Source organism: Scyliorhinus canicula, chromosome 1, assembly GCF_902713615.1.
Source record: "Scyliorhinus canicula chromosome 1, sScyCan1.1, whole genome shotgun sequence".
Classification (NCBI taxonomy): Eukaryota; Metazoa; Chordata; class Chondrichthyes; order Carcharhiniformes; family Scyliorhinidae; genus Scyliorhinus; species Scyliorhinus canicula.
In genome coordinates, this window is record NC_052146.1 from 236,256,924 (window position 1) to 236,281,279 (window position 24,356).

Genomic DNA, 24,356 nt, shown 5'->3' on the forward strand with positions numbered 1-24,356 from the left:
AAATTGTTAAACCTTCATTTACCATACAATAACCATATTGTAACACTCAGCAGCAACCACATCTCTATTGTTCTAAACCAAAAAACTGAAAGTTGCATTTTATCATTTCAGAAATGTATTTTTGTCTCGGAAAAAATACAAAGGAAGCAAATTAAATTACAGAGATGAGGAAATGGGAATTAGAAAATTAAAGAGAGAGTAGGGAGATGTTATCAGGGTTTCATTGGATGTGAGTGAGCCAATGGGAGGCGGGTTTATTGGGAGGTGTGTGTCATGGCGGCGCCCTGTGTTGGGGCCATGAAGTTGCTGAAGTTCTCGGGATTCTGCAGCTCGTCACCCTGGAGGCTGTCAGCGCTCAGGAGCCCCTTGCTCTGGAAGTCCAGCACGGGATGGAGACGGCAGCCGTTGAGGCGAACGCATCAGCATTTGTGGGCCAGCAACGCGGTCCAGGGCCGAGTCTCTGTGGATCAAGGCAGCAGGTGAGTGAGCCCGGCTGGGAAAGTCCGGCGCCTCAGTGCAACAGAGCGGTCAGTGTGAGGCACTGGGGACGATCCTGTTCAGGGCAGGATCTTTTAATAGAGAGGCGAGGTGGATGTATGGAGCAGGTAAGGAGCCGAGCAAGAACTGATCGAGCAGGCAGGTGAATGGACAGTGTTTGGGGAATACCTAATTGCAGGGATCATTGTAGTGGTCGATACTGGATATGTGATTCTTGCTGTTGTCGTGTCTGGCTCGGAAAAATCAAAAGTTAACAGTATGTGAGACTTTGTGCAAGGGAAAACCTGGGTGTGTATTTGGATATCAATGCTTATGGAAATATGATTTAGTATTTTGATAAATAAGAGGAAAGTTGAGCGGCTGCAGGACATTGGGTGTGTGTGGGGGGGGGGGGGGGGGGGGGGGTGAACAGCCAGCTGTCGTGGTGCACATAGGCACCAATGATATAGGTAAAAAACAGGTTGAGGTCCTACAAGCGGAATTCAGGGAGTTAGGAGTTAAACTAAAAAGTAGGACCTCAAAGGTAGTAATCTCAGGATTGCTACCAGTACCATGAGCTAGTCAGAGTAGGAATGTCAGGATAGATAGGATGAATGCGTGGCTCGAGAGATGGTGCAAGAGGGAGGGATTCAAATTCCTGGGGTATTGGGACCGGTTCTGGGGGAGGTGGGACCAGTACAAACCGGACGGTCTGCACCTGGGCAGGACTGGAACCGATGTCCAAGGGGGGGTGTTTTCTAGAGCTGTTGGGGAGGGTTTAAACTCATGTGGCAGGGGGATGGGAACCGATGCAGGAAGTTGGAAGGTAGTAAAACAGGGACAGAAGCAAAAGGAAGTAAGGGGAAAAGTGCAAGGCAGAGAAGACATAGTCAAAAATCAAAAAGGGCGACAGTACAAGGTACAGTGACTGAGGGGAGCTCAGTCAATAGGCCCAGTAATACTAAAAGGAATAAAACTGGAGATGTTAAGATTCAAAACAGAGGTAAAAAAACCCAACATAAGTGTACTTTACCTGAATGCTCGTAGTATTCGATATAAAGTAAATGAGTTGATGGCACAAATCATCGTGAATGACTATGATTTAGTGGCCATTACTGAAACATGGTTAAAGGATGGTCACAACTGGGAGTTAAATATCCGAGGGTATCAAACTATTCGGAAGGACAGAGTGGATGGGATTAATGGTTATGGTGTTCGGGCCGGAAAGTGGAGCTGAGTCCACAAAAGATCAGCCATGATCTCATTGAATGGCGGAGCAGGCTCGAGGGGCCAGATGGCCTACTCCTGCTCTTAGTTCTTATGTTCAATGTTCCAAGAATAAGAGTGCACTCCTGGTAACCAAAGGGATGTTGGATGGAAAGGTTATTGAGGGTTGAGGAGATGAGCTTGTGCTCCAAAGACCTTCGTCTGAGTGGGCTGGCATGGAGGTTGATGAGACGAAAAGAAAAGGTACATAGTATTTGGCGATTGTGATAGTTAGCTTAGTTCACTTGATAGAATACATACAATGCAGGAGGAGGCTATTCGCCCCATTGAGTCTGCACCGACCCTCTGAAAGAGCACCCTATCCCCGTAACCCCACCTAAACCACAAATCTTTGGACACTAAAGGGCAATCTTAGCTTTGCCAACCACCTAACCTGCATATCTTTGGATTGTGGGAGGAAACCGGAGCACCCTGAGGAAACCCTTGCAGATACAGAGAGAATATGCAAACTCTACATAGACAATCACCAAGCCGGTAATTGAACCTGGGTCAATGGTGCTTCGAAGCAGGAGTGCTACCACTGTGTTGCCCTGGCATGATGTTGTATTGAAGGTACCTTTTACCCTTTAGTAATTTTAAACACCTCTATCAAACCATCCCCTCCATCTCCGAATCTTCTCTAATAATAACAGCTTATATATTTAAAACTTCCTTCATATTTTTTATTCCGCTCACAAGGCAACATTTGAGTCTTCACTTGGAATCTAAAACAAAACTACTGAACAATCTCAGCAGGTCTGACAGCATCTTTGGAGAGAGAAAGGAGCTAATGTTTTGAGTCTGGATGACTTTTGTCAAAGCTCTTCCGCATGCTGATTGGATTTGGATTTATTGTCATGTGTGCTGTGGTACAGTGAAAAGTATTCTGCGTACAGTCGCGACAGATCATTCCATACATGAAAAACATAGGACACACGATAAATACACAAAGTAAATACATAGACATAAACATCGGGTGAAACATAGAGTAATGCTACTCAGTAGAGAAGATGCGTGGAGAGATCAGTTCAATCCATAAGAGGTTCATTCAGGAGTTTGGTAACAGCGGCATTGTTTTGCTGGCATTGAGAGAGAGATTGTTGTCGCTACACCACAACACTAGGGTTCTATCTGCATCTGCTGTGGACCGGTTGTGGTGGTATGCGAATTGCAGTGGACCAAAGCATTCTGGGAGTATGGAAGTGATGTGTCTCATGACCAACCTCTTGGTTCCAGGCCCAACCACATTCAGCTGCTTCATTAATGACCTTCCCTTCGTGGGGTCAAAATAGGGATGTTCGCTAATGATTGCATAGTGTTTAGTGCCATTCACCATTCCTCAGTCAACGAAGTAGTCCGTGCCCATGGACAGAAAGGCCTGGACAGGACTCCAGCTTGGGCTGAAAAGTGGCAAGTGATATTCATGCCAAACAAGTATCATGTCTCAAAGAAAACTTAGCAATCTCCTTTGACATTTAGTAGCAGTATCACCAGCATTGAGTCCCCACACCCAATATCCTGAGGATTTATTGTCAGAAACGTAACTGGACCAGCCACATAAATATTGTGGCTATGAGAACAGATCAGAGACTGGAAATTGTGTAGCTCCACAAAGCCAGCCCACCATCTACAAGTCAGGAGTATGATGAAATACTCCTCACTTGCCTGGATAACTGCAGCTCCAAGAAATTCTTTTTAAAAATTCTGTACCATTCAGGACAAAGCACCCCATCGATTGGCATCCCATTTACCATTTTAAACATTCATTTCCTCCACCACCAGTGCACCAGGACAGTAGAGTGTACTGCAGCAATTCCTCAAAGCTCCATCGATAGCACCTTCCAAAACATCGACCTTTACCACCTCGAGAGCAAGAGCAGCAGGCTTATGGGGACACCATCATTTACATGTCGTCGTTCCCCCCCCCACTACCCCCAAGTCACACATCATCCAGACTTGGAAATATATCGCCACCGTTCCTTCCTCAATACTGGATTGATACAGGGTGCCATCCTAAAAAATCCCCCTCTTATCCTAACTCTCCGTCTTTTATCAGTTAACCAGTCATTTATCAATGGCAAAATACTACCCATAACACCATGGGCTCTTATCTTATTATGTAGGCTTTTGTGCGGTACCTTATCAGATGCTTTTTGGAAATCCAAGTGTATTACATCGACTTGCTACCCTTCATCTACCCTGCTCGTTACCACCTCAAATAATTCTCATAAATTTGTCGGGCGCGATTTCCCCTTCATGAAGTCAAGCTGACTCTGCTTGATTATGTTATGCATTTCTAAATGCTCTGCTATTACATCCTTTATAACATATTCTAACATTTTCCCAAGGACACAAGCTAACTGACCTATTGTTAGTTTTTGTTTCTCCCTCCTTTTTTGAATAAAGGTGTTACATTGGCAGCTTTTCAATCCTCTGGGACTTTTCCAGAATTTAAGGATTCTTGGAAGATTACGACCAGTGCATCCACAATCTCTGTAGCCACTTCCTTTAATATCCTGGGATGCAACCCATCAGGTCCAGGAGAATTATCGGCCTTCAGACCCAATAGTGTCCCGAGTGATTTTTATTGCATTTATTTCCTCCTCCTCCTTCTTCTGGCCCTAGATTATTTATTTTTGGAATGTTATTGGTGTCTTCCACAATGTTCCACCACATTTCTCTAACTCCTCTGCCATTTTCCTGGTTCCCTGTTACTGTTTGCCCCAATCTCATTCTCTAAGGGGCCTATTTTCACTTTGGCCTTTCTTCCTTTTTATATATTTAAAGAAACTCTTGCCGTCCATTTTTATATTATTTGCTGGTTTCCCTTCATAGTTTAGCTTCTCCTTCCTTATTTTTTTTTGTTAATCTTTTGCTGATTTTTTTAACTTTTCTGGCTTACCACTAATCTTTGCCATATTTAATTTTTTTTCTTTCAGTTTAATACTATCCTTCACTTCTTGGTTAACCATAGTTGACTTATCCCCATCCTAAAATGCTTCTTCCTCACTGGGATGCATTTTTGTTGTGAGTCATGAAATATTTTCATAAATGTCTGCCATTGCTAGTCAACCGTCTTTCTTGCTAAACTCCTTTCCCAGTCCACTCTTGCCAACTCTGTCCTTATTCATTTATATTACCCTGATTTAAGTGTAGCACAGTTGTTTCTGACCCAGGTTTCTCACTCGCAAATTGAATGCTAAATTCTACCGTGTTACAATCGCTGCTTCCTTGGGGATCGTTTGCTCTCAGATTTTTTTATTAAACCTTTCTTATTGCACATTACCAAATCGAAAATAGCCTGATCCCTGGTTGAATCCACAACATATTGCTCTAGGATTATATAAAATGAGCTATGATCTGATTCAATGATGGAGCAGACTCAATGGGCTGAATGGCCTACTTCTGTTCCCACGTCTTATGGTTCAAGATGGCAGCTCGAGGCCACCTTGCTAAGCACAGTATGGCTAGCAATAACTGCTGGTTTTGCCGTCATCATCCTCAATAAATTACAATGCTTCCAATTTTAGTATCATCAGCATATTGTATTGGTAAACATTAGAAATGAGGTATAGTTTTAAATGGCTTTAAGTTAATGTTTTAGTGCCCAGAAGCGTAAACCTATAGTTAGATTCATGTTGAACAACGGTGTTTGTATGTATGGGAATTGGTTAAGTTCAAACTGTGTTTCTATTGCCTGGAGAGGACTACGCACGCAGAATAAATAAAAGACGGAAGCATGTGGGTGTTGCTTAGCAATTGGGACCTAGTAAGGTACATAGAACATACAGTGCAGAAGGAGGCCATTCGGCCCATCGAGTCTGCACTGACCCACTTAAGCCCTCACTTCCACCCTATCCTCGTTACCCAATAACCGCCCCTAACCTTTTTGGTCACTAAGGGTAATTTATCATGGCTAATCCACCTAACTTGCACGTCTTTGGACTGTGGAGGAAACCAGAGCACCCGGAGGAAACTCACGCAGACACTGGGAAACGTGCAGACTCCACACAGACAGTGACCCAGTGGAGAATCAAACCTGGGATCCTGGCGCTGTGAAGCCACAGTGCTATCCAGTTGTGCTGCCCCGAATCTTTTTAAGTTTTAGCTGAATTTGTGGCAGTTGTAGACAGGATTGAGGATGTTAGCATCTCTCAACTCTGTCCGAAGCTAAATCGGACAGGACAAGAGCTGCAAAGAGGCAGGCTTCCTAAAGTACAAGTTACAGTCCCGATAACCAGGGAATTGGGACTGGTTAAGACAACTGGAGTCAAGAAAACAGAGGCAATGGTATTGTTCAGAAGAATTCAAGGAAGAGTGAACAAAGTGTTCTGAGTTAAAGAGAGAATTGCAATGGCCAGATTTAAAGTGGTTCAGCAGTCTTCAAAGGGAAAAAAAGGCAGCAAGATGGCGCCGGAGCAAGGCGACTCTGCAAGCTCTCCCCCAATGCTTATGTAGTTACAGTGTATATCTTGTTATGCCCTATTATGTTTTCTCATGTATTTTCTTGAATTTTGTTTAATTCCCTTTTCTTCCATGTACTGAATGATCTGTTGAGCTGCTTGCAGAAAAATACTTTTCACTGTACCTCGGTACACGTGACAATAAACAAATCCAATCCAAAACAAATGTCTGATGCCATTTAAAGGCAGTCTGGGAATGGTGAATTAAAGCAATTGTGAGCAGTTTGCAAAGCAGTCAAGACAAAGGAACTGTAGTAATCCACGGGAGGCAGGAGTTCCGTCACCACACCAATATTTATTTACAATAACGATATTACAGGAGCAGCTACAAACAGTGCTCCTAGCAGTCCAGTCAACTTAAGACTGGCTCACAAAGCCTACACAGGTGATTATATGGGCCCCCTCAATGAGCTATCATTGAGGGAGCTCATACTCCAATGGCCAACAATAAAGCCAATTGGAGTTCATTACAGGAACCCTAAGGAGTTGGTGTGAAATCCTGGACTGGATTTTGTGTTCAAAGTGGAGTGGATGCTTTGCTTAAAAGTGTCATTTAGAGAACCTGGTCCAGATTTTGGAATGCAAATCGTTAAACGGAACCTTTTATGAGAGAAGATTTTAAAGTGTGTTTAGAAGAGGATGTAACTAGTCGAGTTGACGAGGGGGAGCCAGTGTATGTGGTACATCTGGACTTTCAGAAGGCTTTTGACAAGGTCCCACAGAAGTGATTAGTGTGTAAAATGATTTAAATGAGGGAATGTAATATGTCCAGATTTGCAGATGACACCATGTTGAGTGGGAGGGTAAACTGTGAGGAGAATGCAGCGATGCTTCAGTGTGATTTGGACAAGTTGAGTGAGTGGGCAAGGAATGACAGACGCAGTATAATTTGGAGAAATACTAGGCTATATACTTTGGTAGGAAAAATGTGAAGGCAGACTATTCTCTGAATGGCCAGAAATTAAGCGAGGAGAATGTGCCACGAGACCTGTGTGTCCTCATACACCTTGAAGGTAAACATGCAGGTACAGCAGCTGTAAAAAAGGCAAATAATGTGTTGGCCTTCATAGCAAGAGGATTCTAGTACAGGAGCAGGGATGTCTTGCTGCAATTATGCAGGGCCTTGCTGAGGCCACACCTGGGATATTGTGTGTAGTTTTGGTCTCCTTATCTGAGGAAGGATGTTCTTGTTGGAGAGGGAGTGTAGCGAAGGTTTACCAGACTGATTCCAGGATGGCCAGACTGGCGTATGAGGAGAGATTCATCAGTTAGGATTGTATTCACTGGAGTTCAGAATAATGAGAGTGGATCTTATAGAAACCTATAAAATTCTAACAGGGCTAGACAGGGTAGATGCAGGAAGGATGTTCCCGATGGCAGGTGTGTCCAGAACCAGGGGTCACAGTCTGAGGATAGGGGATATACCATTTTAGGAAAGAGATAAGGAGACATTTCTTCACCCCAAAATCAAAGGATATGGGGGGAAAGCGGGATTAGGCTATTGATTTGGATGATCATAATGAATGGCGGAGCAGGCTGGAAGGGCTGAATTGGCTCCTCCTGCTTCTATTTTCAATGTTTCTATTTTTTTGGAATGGACTTGGAAACGCTTACATGACAATCATCTGGGGGGATTCTGGGGAAGCATTCATTTGGGGTTCAGAGTGGAGAGGGTATTTGTCCACAGTCATCTTGTGTGCTTAAAAGGGACTTTGTGTTAATGAGACCATTGTAGATTAAAATGATTTAGTAATCTGTGTTAACCCTAAAACCTGTGTGTAATTGTTAAGCAAAGTGGGGGAGTAACCTGTGTGTAATTGTTAAGCAAAGGGGGAGTAAAGCATATTGTATCATCCAGATTTTTCATGTTTAATAATTTTTGGGGGGGGGGGGGTAAAACTCATATCATAGAATTTACAGTGCAGAAGGAGGCCATTCAGCCCATTTGAGTCTGCACTGGCCCTTTGGAAAGAGCACCCTACCTAAGCCCACACCTCCACCCTATCCCTGCAACTAGTAACCCCATCTAACCTTTATTTTTGGACAAAAAGAGCAATTTAACATGGTCAATCCACCTAGGCAGCAATGTGCACTACTGGAGCCATCTTATCAGCTCAGCAATTGCCCATTTTGAAAAGCACAGAAAGACAATTATAAAATCGTCCAGCTGACAAAAGATTTTTTTTTTCTTTTGAGCTTTGACAAAGGGTCATCTGGACTCAAAACGTTCGCTCTTTTCTCTCCCTACAGATGCTGTACGACCTGCTGAGATTTTCCAGCATTTTCTCTTTTGATTTCCAATTCCAGCGTCCGCAGTGATTTGCTTTTATATTTTTTTCTTCATATCTCAACTGTGACAGTGTGAAGTGGGCAGTACGGTAGCACAGTGTTGCGTTACAGTGCCAGGGCCCTAGGTTTGATTCCCGGTTTGGGTCACTGTGTGTGCGGAGTTCCATGTTCTCCCCATGTCTGCGTAGGTTTCCTCCGGGTGCTCCGGTTTCCTCCTACAAGTCCTGAAAGACGTGCTGTTAGGTAATTTGGACATTCTGAATTCTCCCTCGGTGTACCCGAACAGGTGCTGGAATGTGGTGACTAGGGGCTTTTCACATTAACTTCCACAGTAAGCCTACTTGTGACAATAATAAAGATTATTATAATGAGGACAGACAATATAAATTAAATGGTACAATTTTAAAGGGTATGCAGGAACAGAGAGATCTGGGGTGTATGTGCACAAACTTTGAAGGTGACGGGTCAGGGTGTGGAGGTTGTTTTTCAAAAATGGACTTGAGGGCCCAATCTAACCAAATTCATTCTAAGTGTGGTAGCGAACGAGAATTGTCGGGTGTTTCTCGACGACCGACCCGGTAAGGCTATCACTGGTGTCCAACATGAATTAGGCCACTTAACGATACCCCGTGGCTTTACACCGCAAATTTCTGTCCCGCCAGTTTATTTGCCAGGACTACACCCGGCAGGTCCTCGCGAACGGTGGGGAGCAGCATTTGAACCTTCCCTGCAGAGTAAACCCCAGACAGCACCCAGCCATGCCACTGCACAGACCAGTGCTGCAATTCTAGGATGCATCCCTGGCCAGGCTTATGAACACTGTGGAGTCCAGGAGGAATACCCTGTTCTCCCGAGGGGATCAGAGGGTCAGCCATAGGGCAGCCAGTGCTGCCTGGGAGATAGAGGCAGCGGCTGTCAGCCTGGGGAGTATGGCCAGTAGGACCGCCACCCAGTGCCACAAGAAGCTCAACGACCCCCACCGCATGGTTGAGTAGTCACTGGTCCCCTGGCATCAGTTCCGCCAGCAATCTTTTTTTTTCTTTTTTTTCCCCCACCCTCCCAACACAATGCTGCATCCATGCCCCAGCACACCATGGCACCCATCAGCACACCCCACCCATGCCGACAGTGCTGCACATATCTGTCCATTGCCATGCCCCTGCTCGCCCACGAAGCATGTAGCTTACAATGCCCACTATCTCTCTGTCCTCGTAGGAGAACTTGGCACACAATCAGCGGGAAAGGGCCCAATGGGCAGCAGGCTGCCGGACCTCCTCACCCCCTATGGGAGGTTGTTCATGCCAGTATGATGATCCTTCCCTCTCGCTGACGACATGTCCTTTCTCACACAGGATCTCCAGCTGGCAATACCGCCCCTTCCCTTCCCCATCTCCCAAGAGAACGGAGAAGAGACCCGGGGATGCCACCATCAATGCATCATGGCTGTCATCCCAACCCTCCACCAGCGCAGAGAGACACACCTCGGTGGGCGAAAGCAGTGGACTGGCTTCTGGGGCACATTCCGGCGAACACCTCACAGTTGCAGATGCACATTAGGTGGAGGCAGGAATGCCCAGGTGAGGCGGCACTCATCGGTCTGCTGGATCCCAGGATCCAGCTGAATCCCAGTCAGATGCTGAGCCTTTGGACCAGGCTATTCCGGAACTGATGCAGTCGATAGGGTGTAGCCGTGAGATTTAGAGAGGGATGTCAGCAACATTCCAGGTCCATAGCCGATTGAAAGTCCAAAAGGCTATGGGCGCAGGAGATAGCACCAGCAATGCATGGCACCGAGGCCAACATTGCTAGGGTGATGACCATAGTGGAGAGCTTGGAGCACGCGTCAGCAGCAGGAGTGGTGGTATCCAAGGCGATTTTCAGTCTGTGATGGTCATGGACGAGGGCCTCGACAGCATGCCCCGGATGCTGGGGGACGTCCCTGACACGGGTGGACATTTCTGAGGAGCTACGGAGCATGTATCAGTCTCCGGTGGGCAATGCCGAGGCACTGCAGAGCATGTTCCAGATACAGATGGACATTGGCGACGCGCTGCAGAGCACGGCCCGCTCACAGAGAGACATCGAGGAGGGCATTGGTACCATGGTGCAGACATTGAGGAGTCGCCAGGCCTAGCAGAGCCAGATGACGCAGGGGCATCTGGTGCTCAATCCAGCTGCTCTTCCATTCCGAGGTGACCCCTCCCCCCAGGGGCCTACCGGCACCGATCGGAAGGAGGAAGCGCTGGAGGTCGACCCAGAGCTTCCCTACATGGAGATGACGACAGCCGCCAGCTCTCCCAAGTCCAACCCCCCACCCTTGACAACAGTATATCTTGGGGTCAGTATGCAGAACAGGGTGGCACAGCCAGGCATGTGCCACCACTACTTCAGCCATGTCCCTCCAACCCCAGGCCATCAGGGGATGTCCAGTAGGGGCATTGAAGGCCACAGGATGTGGTAAGCACCAGGCTGCTTCCGCCCCTGATGTGCACCCTGGGGACACACCTATACGCAGTGGTAGAGCACAGTGGGCTAAACACATTGAGGATCACTGATAGGGCACAGGTTGGGAGGGAGGGGGGGGGGGGCACCATCAGAGGCTAGGGACAGTTGAGGTCACTATTGTACTGTACACCATTAAAACGGGTTACACCCGAGACATGTGAAGCCTCCGTCACGTTGTTCTGGCTACTCACTACCTCGGATCCCCACAGCAGCCGTTCCGCTGGTTTCACGTTTTTAAATTGCTGTGCTGAACGGTGCCCGTGTTACCACCCACTGTGGAGGCGGTTAGATCACACATGGCCATTCAATAGGGGGTCCTTCCCGGTAATAGTATTGGAATTGAATTTAATTGGTGATTATTAGTTCCTCACCACACCGCGGCAGCATCCTGATCTCGCCAACGGGAGCAGGCCAGTTAAACCGGAAACTATTGGCGCCTGGTGTGATTTCGGCCTCTCCCGCTATCCAGCCGGCTGCTGATTTTCGCACCTGGCACAATGAGGCTAGTCAATCGCGCCCTCTCGAGTGCTAAAGCAAGGAAATTATGCTTACATTTTGTAAACTACTGTTTCGTTTTGAGCTGGAATACTGTGTTCAGTTTTGGATGTCGTACTTTAGGCAGGATATCAAAGCCGTTGTTGTAGAAACATTTTACTTGAACGATGCAAGGGATGAGGGACTTCAGTTCAATGAAGAATTGGAGAAGCAGACAATGTTAAGAGGAGATTTTATACAGGTGGTCAAAATCATGAAAATTTTGATTGGTTAAATAAAGGGAGACCGTTTCCAGGAGGAGAATGGACTTAAAGTGATTCGTAAACAAACCCGTGGCAACTTGCATTAACCTTTTATTTTAAATAGCGAGCTATTAAGGTGTGGAAAGTACTTCCTGGAAACAGATGGAAACAGATTCAATAATGACTTTCATAAAGGAATTATATAAAACTTGAAGTGAAAGACTCTGTGCAGGGCTCTGGGTGGGGAAAGCAGAGGACAGGGTCTAATTAAATAGCTCGACCAAAGATCTGGCACAAAGGGCCCAATGGCTGCTACCTGTGCTGATACTATGGAGAGGATGTTTGAAGGAAAACATTTTAAAAAAAATCTTTTTAGAATTCTGAACTCCAAAAGACTCAAAATTCAACAAAGAATTTGCTTTCCAACAGTTACTTATAATTTTGGAACAGGAGTAGGCCACTCGGCCCCTCGAGCCTGTTCTGGCATTTAACAAAATCATCACTGATCTAATTGTAACCTCAGCTCCACTTCCGCACCTACCTCCTATAACTTTTTTCCCCCTTTCTTATAAAGAATTCATCTCCCTCTGCCTTAAAAATATTCAGACTCTGCTTCCACTTCCCTTTGAGGAAGAGAGTTTCAAAGACTCACAACCCTCTGAAAGAAAAATGTTTTCCTCATCTCTGTCTTAAATGGGCACGCCCTTATTTTTCAACCCTGGTTCTAGATTCTCCCACAAGAGGAAACATCCTCTCGACATCCACCCTGTCAAGACCCTACAGGGTCTTGAAGGTTTCAATCCAAGTTGCCTCTCCAGCGGATACATGCCTAGCCCATCCAACATTTCGTCATAAGACAGCTCACCCATTCCAGATATTAGCCTTGTAAACCTCTGAATTGGTTGCCATTGACATCCTTCATTAAATATGGAGGCCAACACTGTGCACAGTACTCCCGGCATGGTTTCGCAATGCCCTACATAAATTAAACTAGACTTTGCTACTTTTGCATTCAATTCCCCTCGCAATAAACTATAACATTCTGTTTGCTTTCATAATTACCTGCTGGATCTGCATACTGACCTGTGCATTCATTCACTAGACACCGAGATCTGCCTCTCCGAGCTCTGCAATCTCTCACAATGTTGATAGTATGCTTTATTTCTCCTGTTAAAATCGACAATTTCACATTCTATTCCATTTGCCAGATATTTGTCCACTCACTTAACCTATCTATAACCCCTTTGTGATAAAAGTAAAGCACCCCGGATGCTGAAAATCTGAAATATGAACAGAAAATGCTGGATGAACTCTGCTGGCCTGACAGCATCTGTGGAGAGAGAAACAAAGTTAATGTTTTGAGTCCATATGACTTCAAATCCATTTGTAGCCTCCTTATGTCCTTTTCACATCTTACTTTCCGACCTGCCTTTATGGCATCAGCAAATTTAGCAACTATACATTTGGTCCCTTCATCCAAGTAATTCCTGTCACTTTAGGGGAGCCGGTTTAGCTCACTTGGCTAGACAACTGGTTGGTGATGCAGAGCAAGGTAGAGCAGCACGGGTTCAATTCTCATACCGGCTGAGGTTATGTCTTCTCAACCTTGTCCCTCACCTGAGGCGTGGTGATCCTCAGGTTAAATCACCACCAGTCAGCTCTCCCCCTTCAAAGAGGAAAGGAGCCTATGGTCATCTGTGACTACTTTACCTATCATCCAAATCAGTATATATCAATTGTAAATTGAGACCTTAGCACTGTGGCACGCCACGCTTTACATCCTGCCAACCAGAAAAATACCCTTTGATGCCTACCCTTTGTATCCTGTTAGCTAATCTCCTTTCCATGCTAATATGTGACCTCTCGCACCATTAACTTTTAATTTCTGCAATAACTTTTGTTGAGGTACCTTGGGCTGGATTCACCAAAAATGGGGCTATGTCCCCACGCCAGCGTAAAAACGTGGGCGTTTCACTCTTGACTTTCCTTCAAATGGTCGAGAGCGATACTCCTAACTGAAAGGGGCTGGCAGGGCCCCAAAGTGCTTCTCGCAGCTCTAGCTATGGATACAGGCCCCACTTCCGGTCCGGAGTCCGCGCATACAATTGGCGGTGACCTGCAGCGGCCGCCCCTTGCACCATGGCGGACTCGGACCGCAGAGCGACATCCCAAATGTCGGCATCTCCGAGATGGTGCATGCCCGCGGATTTGAGCTGCCCGAATGCCGCCCCGGCCGCCCATGAGGCCCCCCCTCTGCTGCTTGATCGTCCCCCCCCCAACCAGGGAGGCCGCGGACTGAGTCCGCAGCTGCCACCCGATGTTCCCGACAGTTAAAATCACTGGTTAGAATCACGCCGTCGGGAACTCGCCCAGTTTTGCCCAAAGAATTGCTGGGGGGGGGGGGCCATCTGTCAATGGCCCCCCCAGCCCCGCCGCGTAATCCGTGCGCGGGCGATTCTCCGGCGCCGGCCACGATCTCCGCGTAAAATGGATTCTCCGCCCCTGCGCCAAACGCAATTTTGCACGGGATGCGGAGAATCCAGCCCCTTTTCTGAAAATCATCTTCTCAAAATCTAAATACAGTACATCCACCAGTTTCCCTTTATCCACAGTAAATTAGTTAAACTTGATTGCTTTTCACAAAACCATATTGACTTTGCCTGATTACCCTGATTGTTTTTTTCCAACTGCCCTGCTATAACACCTTTTATAATAGCTTCTAGCATTTTCCCTATGACAGATATTAAGCTAACTGGTCTTTAGTTGCCTACTTTTCTGTTTCCCTTTTCGAATAAGGGAGTTACATTCGCTATTTTCCAATCCCCAATTCTAGGAAATTTTGGAAAATTAAAACCAACACATCAGTTCTCTCTCTAGCCACTTCTTTTAAGACCCTCGGATGAAATCCATCAGGACCCGGGGAATTGTCAGCCTGCAGATCCAATTTTCCCAGTACCACTTCCTTAGTGATTGCATTTTTTCTGAGTTCCTCCCTCTGTTTACTTGCTATAAATATGGCGGTCAATATGGTCGCCTTCCTTAATCCTAATTATGTTTACTTTCAATCGCCAGGTATCTCTCGATACTGCCACAAGGTTCAACCCGAATACCGATCAAAGAGCCAATACACCAGTCAGTTAGTTCAAAGTCAATACTATTTATTTATACACACACAGTAAGATCTACTCATGCACAACAGTACTACAAACTAAACTATCGCCTACGCTAACGCCTATGCTTAACTTCGGGTGCCCACTCAGTCAGAGGAACAATAGCCATTGTTCCGATCTGAGGCTGTTGGGTTCGAAGAGCTAACAGGAGAACAGCTAAGGTCGTCCGTCTGGTAGCGAGCGTTGACCTTGAACTTACTTGCTTCTGGTGATGCTGGTGGATGGGTCTCTCCACTTGAGAGCCAAATCCAAGTGAGCAAATCTCTCGTGGGGGTTCTAGGTGGGCCTTAAACTTGGTCCCAATTAATTGGGCAGCTTCTTGATCATTGCCATCGATCTAAACTAATAAAGGGGTGGGTGCCCTGATGACTGGTCATGTCTTAAGTGGCCGTTGGCCTTGCTTTGTTTGTGTCTTTCGGTTGGGGTACTGGCGCCGGGATGTCTGCCACAATATCAACTACCTGAGTGTTAGTCCTTTGTTCCTCGGAGATGGGCCATCAATATGCTAATCGATCCATGGTTTCGATTCCGTCTGGTAACTGCTTCCCAAATATACATTCAGGCTCTGTCCTGCTGTTGTTTAGTATTGTCCACATTTCCCTAGAGTCTCTGTGAGCGTCCATTTTGTATTCTGAAAGTGGCCATCCCAGATGGCTACACCTCGCTTCCATTTCCTGATTTACAACTATTTCTGAGGTATTATTATATCCGCTTTAGTAAAGACCGTTGCAAATTACTTGTTCAGTTTATCTGCCATCTCCTTATTCAGTTCATCTGCCATCTCCTATTTTCTATTATTAATTCCCCAGACTCACCTTTTCTAGAAGCACTGCTCACTTCAACTCTTTTATCCCTATTTTAAATAGTAACTGTTTCTAGAAACTCTTACTGTCTGTCTTTGTTTTTAGCCAGCCTGTACTCTTGTAATTTTTCCTTCTTTATCAATCTTTTCATGGAAGCCCACCAAAGAATCGGTCACAGCCACCAATTCACCCCAGGGCAATATCCGGTCTCTCCCTCCAAGATCAATGGAGCTACCAAACATGAAACATTTTCCATGCCTGGGGAGCCACCTGTCCTCTAAGGCTGACATTAATGCGGAGATCCAATATCGTATCCAATCCTCGAGTACCTCCTTCGGATGCCCAAGGACGAGGGTTTTGACAACTGCGATATCTATGCTATCACCAAAATCCTTGTGTGCAAGACAATTATCCTCCCAACTCTTCTGTACGGCTCATCGAGTCTGCTCTGCCATTCAATCATGGCGAATAGGTTTTCATTCCCATACTCCTGCCTTCTCCCCATAACCCCCTTATTAATCAAGAATCTATCTATCTCTGTCTTAAAGACACTCCATGACTTGGCCTCCATAGCCTACTGTGGCAAAGAGTTCCACAGATTCACCACCTCTGGCTGAAGAAATTCCTCCTCATCTCTGTTTTAAAGGATCGTCCTTTCAGTCTGAGGCTGTGCCCTCGGGTTCTAGTTTCTCCTACCAGTGGAAACATCCTCTCCACATTCACTCTAGCTAGGCCACTCCGTATTCTCTAAGTTTCAATAAGATCCCCTCTCATCCTTCTAAACTCCATTGAGTACAGACCCAGAGTCCTCAATCGCTCTTCATATGACAAGTCCTTAATTCCAGGGATCATTCTTGTGAACCTCCTCTGGACCCGATCCAAGGCCAGCACATGTTTCCTTCGATACAAGCCCCAAAACTGCTCACAATATTGACCAGAGTCTTATACAGCCTCAACAGTACATTCCTGCTCTTGTATTCTAGCCCTCTCGACATGAATGCTAACAATACATTTGCCTTCCTTCTGTTCAGCTTTGGTCTCCTTATCTAAGAAGATATATACTTGCTACAGAGAGAGTGCAGCGAAGGTTCAGCCGGCTAATTCCTGGGATGGCAGGATTGTCGTACGAGGCGAGATTGGGTCGGCCGGACCTGTATTCACCGGTATCTAAAAAAATGTGAGAGGATCTCATTGAAACATATAAAACTCTGACAGAGCTGGACAGACTGCTTGCAGGGTTGATGTTCCCCCTGGTTAGGAGGCCTAGAACAAGGGGTAACAGTCTCAGGACATGGGGTAGGCCATTGAGATGAGGAGAAATGTCTTCACTCAGTGGGTGGTGAACCTGTGGAATTCTCTACTACAGAAGACCGTGGAGGCCAAGCCATTGAATATATTTAAGAAGACATTAGATTTCCAGACACGAAAGATGTATATGGTATATGGAGAGTATATGGAGAGTATATGGAGAGAACGCATGCGTATGCTGTTAACATATAGAATGAGCCATGATCATATTGAATGATGAAGCAGGTTTGAGGGGCTGAATGGCCTACTTTCTATGGGGCCTATTTTCTGTGAGAATGAGTGAAACGTTTCCGTGACCTGAAAGATTATCCCAATTAATTTTGTAATAAACTAAAGATAAATACTGCTTTGTTTACTGTATTTCATCCTTTTGTTACAACAGAAAGCTTGAAATCTCCACAGGGAAGCTTGCCAGGTTTGCAGATGGCTGTGCTATGGTGCAGGTAAACTAATCTTTAGAATTTCTGTATAGAGTTAAATTAATTTGGTTCTGACCAGTAGGAGTTGAAGCATTGCAATTTCATAAGCACTGCTGGTTACATTTGTTAATTTGTGGTGAATTGTGATGTTTAATTGAGAAATATCACAATAGAGTGTACAATTGCTACTATGTTTCAGCAATAAAGTGAACAGTTTGAAAAATCCTTGCTCTATTGATCTGTTCAAAATTTGGCGAACAGAGAAAAATTGAAGGAAAATGTAACAAGGTTCCAATTGTATTGGCAATTTCTTTTTTTTTATAAATTTAGAGTACCCAATTCTTTTCTTTCCAATTAATGGGCAATTTAGCGTGGCCAATCCACCTACCCTGCACATCTTTGAGTTGTGGGGTGAGATCCATGCAGTCACAGGGAGAATGTTCAAATTCCAAGCGGACAGTGACCGGGGCCAGGATCGAACCCGGATCCTCAGTGCTAACCACTGTGCCACCCAGTATTAGCAACCGATAGATCGGTTTTTAATTAGTAGTGGGATGAAGGGTTGTGGGGAACGGGCAGGAAGTTGGCAATGAGGCCAAGATGAGATCAGTCATGATTGTATTGAATGCGGATCAGGCTCAAGGAGCTGAATTGCCTACCCCTGCTCTTAGTTCTTATGTTCTTACGTTATCATGTAAGGTTTTGGTTTGAAATCCATTAGTGAAGTGTCTGCTTTGCAAAAAGCTGGCTGTAGGTTCAAATTAATCACTCACTATTGCCACTTAGGGCTCAGCTAAGCTGATTGATGAAGGATATTGTATCAACTTGTCCAAGTGCTCAGCTTTCTGATGGCCAAGAAACGCCAAATTGTGCAGTCCAGAACAATTAAGAATAAGTAAAGCAAATGATTGGCAATAAAATTGAGAGAAGTTGCAATTAATATGAAGTTTGAAAGGAGCCTCTAACCGACGTATGATAATATTTGTTTGCTTCGTTGACAATCTGGAAAAGCGTTCAGATTATAAGTTGGTGATTTTTTTTCTTTCTCACTTTGAAGTTAGGAGACACATCAGTGATGGTTACAGCTGTCAGTAAAACAAAGCCTACTTCATCCCAATTTATGCCATTGGTGGTAAGTTTTCATAATATTTTGTATTTGGTTGATATTGCAGAATGTGCTGGAGACTAACTCATTTTTCTTATCAGGTTGATTACCGTCAGAAAGCTGCTGCAGCAGGAAGAATACCAACAACCTATTTACGAAGAGAAATAGGCTACACGGATAATGAGATTTTGACCAGCAGAGTAATTGGTAAGATTACCTAATATAGAGTAGGCTTATTGCAGCAATATTTTCAAGTATATTTCTACAAATCATTTGTACTTACAGTGACAGTTTTACATTTTTGTATCCAATGAACGCAAAGAATTAACATTTTATAGATATGTATTTTCTGAAATGTTTATATTTCTAATGCTTCGTTTTCCAAATGAAAATTATTTCTAAATGTCGAAACATATTTTATTACTGAAATTTGTTGGGTACATTTTGTGGACTTCAGCAAAACAAAATTGGATTGAACTACAAAAATGCTGGATTTGATAATAATTACCTCTATCAGTGAACCCAGTGATCCCAATAGAATAACTACGGTTCCACTTTTAACTACCTACAGTCAGTTGCTCTACATGGGTTAGCTTTTATGATTTTAGTTAGCACTTTTGAGAGCAGAGGAAAAGACAGATAATTTGAGTAGAAAGCGGCTGCAAGGTGTGTGCCAAAGGCAGATACAAAGCAGCACTTACAGTAGCAGTTAGTGAAATCTTTGGCACATTCCAGACTATTTTCCCAGATTTACCCAGTGGGAGGAAGAGCATGAAGGTTTAGTAAAGCAGGAAGATAGGACCAAATGTAAGATTTATTTTAGAACATAGAACATAGAACACTACAGCGCAGTACGGGCCCTTCGGCCCTCGATGTTGCGCCGACCTGTGAAACCATCTGAAGCCTATCTGACCTACACTATTCCATTTTCATCCATATGTCTATCCAGTGACCACTTAAATACCCTTAAAGTTGGCGAGGTCTACTACTATTGCAGGCAGGGCGTTCCACACCCCTACTACTCTCTGAGTAAAGAAACTGCCTCTGACATCTGTCCTATATCTCTCACCCCTCAATTTAAAGCTATGTCCCCCTCGTGTTGGTCATCACCATCCGAGGAAAAAGACTCTCACTGTCCACCCTATCTAACCCTCTGACTATCTTATATGTCTCTATTAAGTCACCTCTCAGCCTTCTCCTCTCTAACGAAAACAACCTCAATTCCCTGAGCCTTTCCTCGTAAGACCTTCCCTCCATACCAGGCAACATCCTAGTAAATCTCCTCTGAACCCTTTCCAATGCTTCCACATCCTTCCTATAATGTGGTGACCAGAACTGCACGCAGTACTCCAGGTGTGGCCGCACCAGAGTTATGTACAGCTGCAGCATGACCTTGTGGTTCCGAAACTCAATCCCCCTGCTTATAAAGGCTAGCACACCATATGCCTTCTTAACAGCCCTATTAACCTGGGTGGCAACTTTCAGGGATTTATGTACCTGGATGCCGAGATCTCTCTGTTCATCTACACTACCAAGAATCTTGCCATTAGCCCAGTACTCTGCATTCCTGTTACTCCTTCCAAAGTGAACCACCTCACACTTTTCCGCATTAAACTCCATCTGCCACCTCTCAGCCCAGCTCTGCAGCTTATCTATGTCCCTCTGTATCCTATAACATCCTTCAGCACTATCCACAACTCCACCGACCTTCGTGTCATCTGCAAATTTACTAACCCATCCTTCTACACCCTCTTCCAGGTCATTTATAAAAATTACAAACAGCAGTGGCCCCAAAACAGATCCTTGCGGTACACCACTAGTAACTGAACTCCAGGATGAACATTGCCATCAACCACCACCCTCTGTCTTCTTTCAGCTAGCCAATACTGATCCAAACCGCTAAATCACCTTCAATTCCATACTTCCTTATTTTCTGCAATAGCCTACCGTGGGGAACCTTATCAAACGCCTTACTGAAATCCATATACACCACATCAACAGCTTGACCCTGATCCACCTGTTTGGTCACCTTCTCAAAAAACTCAATAAGGTTTGTGAGACATGACCTACCCTTCACAAAACCGTGTTGAGTATCGCTAATCAACTTGTTCTTTTCAAGATGATTATAAACCCTATCTCTTATAACCTTTTCCAACATTTTACCCACAACCGAAGTAAGGCTCACAGGTCTATAATTACCAGGGTGTGTTCTCTTACCATCAGAATTATTATCCCATTTTAAATAATTCCAGCAGCGAGGTTTTTGTGAATTTTCAAGGCTGTCTTAATTTACGATATTGAAAACATTACCAATTATTTGTTTTCTGTTGCATTCTTCAGACCGTTCAATCAGACCACTATTTCCTTCAGGCTACTTTTATGATACACAGGTAAGTTGTGGATAAAATTAATAGTTTTGCCATATTGTTAGGCTAGACTACTTTGAAACTGCCAGGGGCAGAAATATTTGTGCTTTCATACTGCCCGTGATTATTATTATCAGGTGTGTTTTGTATGTAACGAGTGTGTGTTCTCTTACCATCAGAATTATTATCCCATTTTAAATAATTCCAGCAGCGAGGTTTTTGTGAATTTAAAAGTAAATAAGTACTGTTATTTATTATCACATACTTGCCTGTTTTAAAATAAAATGTGACATTTCACTAAATCATCTCTCCAACACTGTCACTCACAAAGATTAGAGACAGATGAGGATAAAAACAGTACATTTACACATTAAGATTGTCTCAGTCTTGAGGACGGCACAGTGGCGCAGTGGTTAGCACTGCTGCCTACGGCACTGAGGACCCGGGTTCGATCACGGTGCCAGTCACTGTCTGTGGAGTTTGCAAATTCTCCCCATGTCTGCGTGGGCTTCACCCCCATAACCCAAAGATGTGCAGGTTAGGTGGGATTGGCCATGCTAAATTGCCCCTTAATTGGAAAAAAATGATTGTCTCAGTCTCTTTTGCGTCAGGCCTGTAGTTTCTTTGTTGAGTTGATGCTTTGGTTGAAGTGAGGGACCTTATGGAGTTTTTACACCTCGAGAAAGTGTTCACCGTGAGGGGTGCAATTGAAGGGTTCAACAAAAGATGGCAGTTGTTAATTTTTGTACTTCTAAAGAGCTGGTCACCGTCAACTGTTAGGAAGAGTGGGCTAGTGTTTTGGGGGTGTTGTGGGTACAGACAGTATTGTTTTTCTTTGTTTTTCTGTTTTAGTGTTATGTACTTGTCAAAAAGGATGAAATTATATATTTTTTTTTAATGGTTTGTTTATCGCCGTGGCTGCTTAGTTGACCTGCAGCTAGTTCAATGGTTGTCTGATGGATTTCCGTCCATCCAGAAGAAATATGTTCAGCATATTTATAAAAATATTTTGTATATATTTTACATATTCCAATAACAGTTAAGAAAATCTTAGCTCAGGTTTGTCCTAAAGGGCAGGAATGCAGCGCTTAATTAATCCTACACAAACTCTGTAAATTCTACCATTCAATCACACAAATATTGCTCACACTGGGACCAAAAGAGCACTTTAAAAAAATATATATATTGTTGTCTTTCCTCCATCGTTCTGGGAGAGGTACTGTAGACCAGGTAAACTAGGCTGAAATGTTTATTACCAGCAGGGCAAACAAACCCCCAACATAAGTACATTCACTTCGCATTCACTCCAAAAATTGAGAAGCAGCAGCATCTTAACTCTAAAGGTCACCCTTCTGCCCCTCTTCAACAACAATACATATAGGAATTATTTGCCAACAGTAAATGATGTGTTGGCTGGACCTGACCATGTGGATTCCCTACCTACAGACATACCCACTGGCCTAACCGCCAAAGGAACAAATAGACTTCCCACTCACACAAGATTAAAATGTCAGTGCTGCCTAATATCTGACAAAACATTTAATACTTCCTCCTCCCTCACCCGTGACCCAGGGAGCTGACTAGGAATCATTGTTGCCCTTCATTGTCGATCCTCATGTATTCAATGTCTGTATCCAAATATTCTGATTCCTACCACGCAAGCTTCAATATGTTGCTCTGAATTCTACAGTGGCCTGAGAAATTATATAAATTCCAGTACCGTTCAATAAATCTTTCTGACTCAAATCATATTAAAATAATCTTCAGTGCTGTTGTAATATGTTTGTCACGCTGCCCAATTTAATGGATTAACTAAAGCTTTTCTACATTGCAAAGGTGCCAGAGAAGAGTTTCAATTCAAAGTAAAGTGCCTTTGTATAAAAAAAAGGAAAACTTATTGACTTTTTTAATAAATGGCAATGCCAAACTTAATCACATTTGCACAAGTTCTTCAGATGATATTTTAAAACATTGAAATGTATACTTGAAGTACCCCTGTACTTGCTTGCAGCCTCCTTGGAATTGCCTGTTACTGCACATACAAAGCATAAACATTTATTTGCAGAAATGTCACTAGTCAGAGGTCTAAGAACGTAACCATTCATGTTTCTTTCTTTGTGTCAGATTGTTTGTAACCTGCTCGCTGTGGATGGTGTCAATGATCCTGACATACTTGCAATAAATGGAGGTAAGTAAGAACGTACTTGGGAGTAGTTACTTCTATTTGTTATTGTTCAGGTGGGAGAAGGCTTATTAAACAAACTACTCAGAAATAGGAAAGCTGAACAAATGGTGAAATCTTGCATTCCTGCACTGTCAGCCAATGTTTCTGTAAGTGACCCTTGGAGCAAAAACACTGTACCAGTAAAGAGTACCAAAGGTGACAGGACTTTACCACCCTATATGCATCGCTGATGATGATAAATGTTGAAGACACTTCCTTTAAAGTCTCTTATGTCAAGGTCTAACAAAGCAATTTGAAATGAAGTATTACATAGCAATTTTAATGTATGTCAGACTTTGTGCTATGAACTTGTAAACACTAAGAACTTGATATAGTTTGGTACAGTGCTGAGAATGTTGAACATACCACTATATAGAGTGGTTGTGGTGAATAGCATCGATCCATTTCAGAAGAAGCTAGGTAAGTACATGAGGGGTTGACTGTGCCCTGTCTTCGACCACCTAGGGGTCTCTCTTCTCCTCCACCCCCCCCCCCCCCCCCCCCTCCCCCCCCCCCGGTGCCCTGTCCTTCGACCATCTAGGGGTCCCCTCCCGCCCAGGTGCTGTTATGCAGTGCCTGGTCTAGACCTTGCTGGCGTGGCCATTAGTTCCTGAGCCCCGGGACAATACGGCGCATGCATACTTAAATGAGCGGTATGGCTCATTTAAATATGTTAATCTGGATCCAGTTCACGAGGTTTGGATGAATCTCACGAGACATCTCGAGCTTTGAGAATCTCGCAAGAGGCCTCTTGCAAAATTCATCGGCCTCCTTCCGCCACCAGGTTGGGAGCAAAGAGACCGTTTAATCACACCCATTGTTTTTTCCCTTTGAAGGATGTATGATATATGAGCGTGAGGGTCACCTGTCATCCTGGTTTGGCAAAATCCATATTGAGTCAGTAATGTGACATTTGATTTTTGCATAGACTTATCCTTTTTTGTGCTATAATCCTTGCAGTTATGAGGAGGGAGTGCATTTTAAACAATTCTTACCTCGTTTATAAAGAAGATGAGCCGAGCCACGGCAGGATGGTGGGTGGATGGGTTTGTGTGGTGGTGGGTGATAGGGTTAGATAAGGCTTCACTTGGATTGAGGAAAGCCTCCAGTTCTAGCTATCTGTGTTTGGTTTTTACTTTGCATTTTTATTATTGAGAATCCGTGCTTATCTTCTGAGAAAGCCCGGACAGGCCACGTATTCAAGAGAGGGCTGCGTTCCCTGTG

General features: G+C 44.3%; 1 protein-coding gene across 2 annotated transcripts in view; it reads left to right on the top strand.

Annotated features, from left to right (window-relative positions):
• Window positions 1–254: 254 nt before the first annotated feature.
• The window catches only part of LOC119972555 (polyribonucleotide nucleotidyltransferase 1, mitochondrial), a 96,257-nt gene continuing 72,155 nt past the window's right edge, over window positions 255–24,356 (top strand). The window contains exons 1-7 of one of the 2 annotated variants that reach the window (XM_038809446.1): window positions 255–479; window positions 16,742–16,887; window positions 17,401–17,461; window positions 18,495–18,569; window positions 18,644–18,749; window positions 20,883–20,932; window positions 23,033–23,096. In XM_038809446.1, the coding sequence (XP_038665374.1) occupies window positions 390–479; window positions 16,742–16,887; window positions 17,401–17,461; window positions 18,495–18,569; window positions 18,644–18,749; window positions 20,883–20,932; window positions 23,033–23,096 (592 nt within the window). In that variant the 5' untranslated portion in view covers window positions 255–389. The remainder of the gene's footprint in view (window positions 480–16,741; window positions 16,888–17,400; window positions 17,462–18,494; window positions 18,570–18,643; window positions 18,750–20,882; window positions 20,933–23,032; window positions 23,097–24,356) is intronic. The other variant, XM_038809456.1, reaches the window with a different exon arrangement.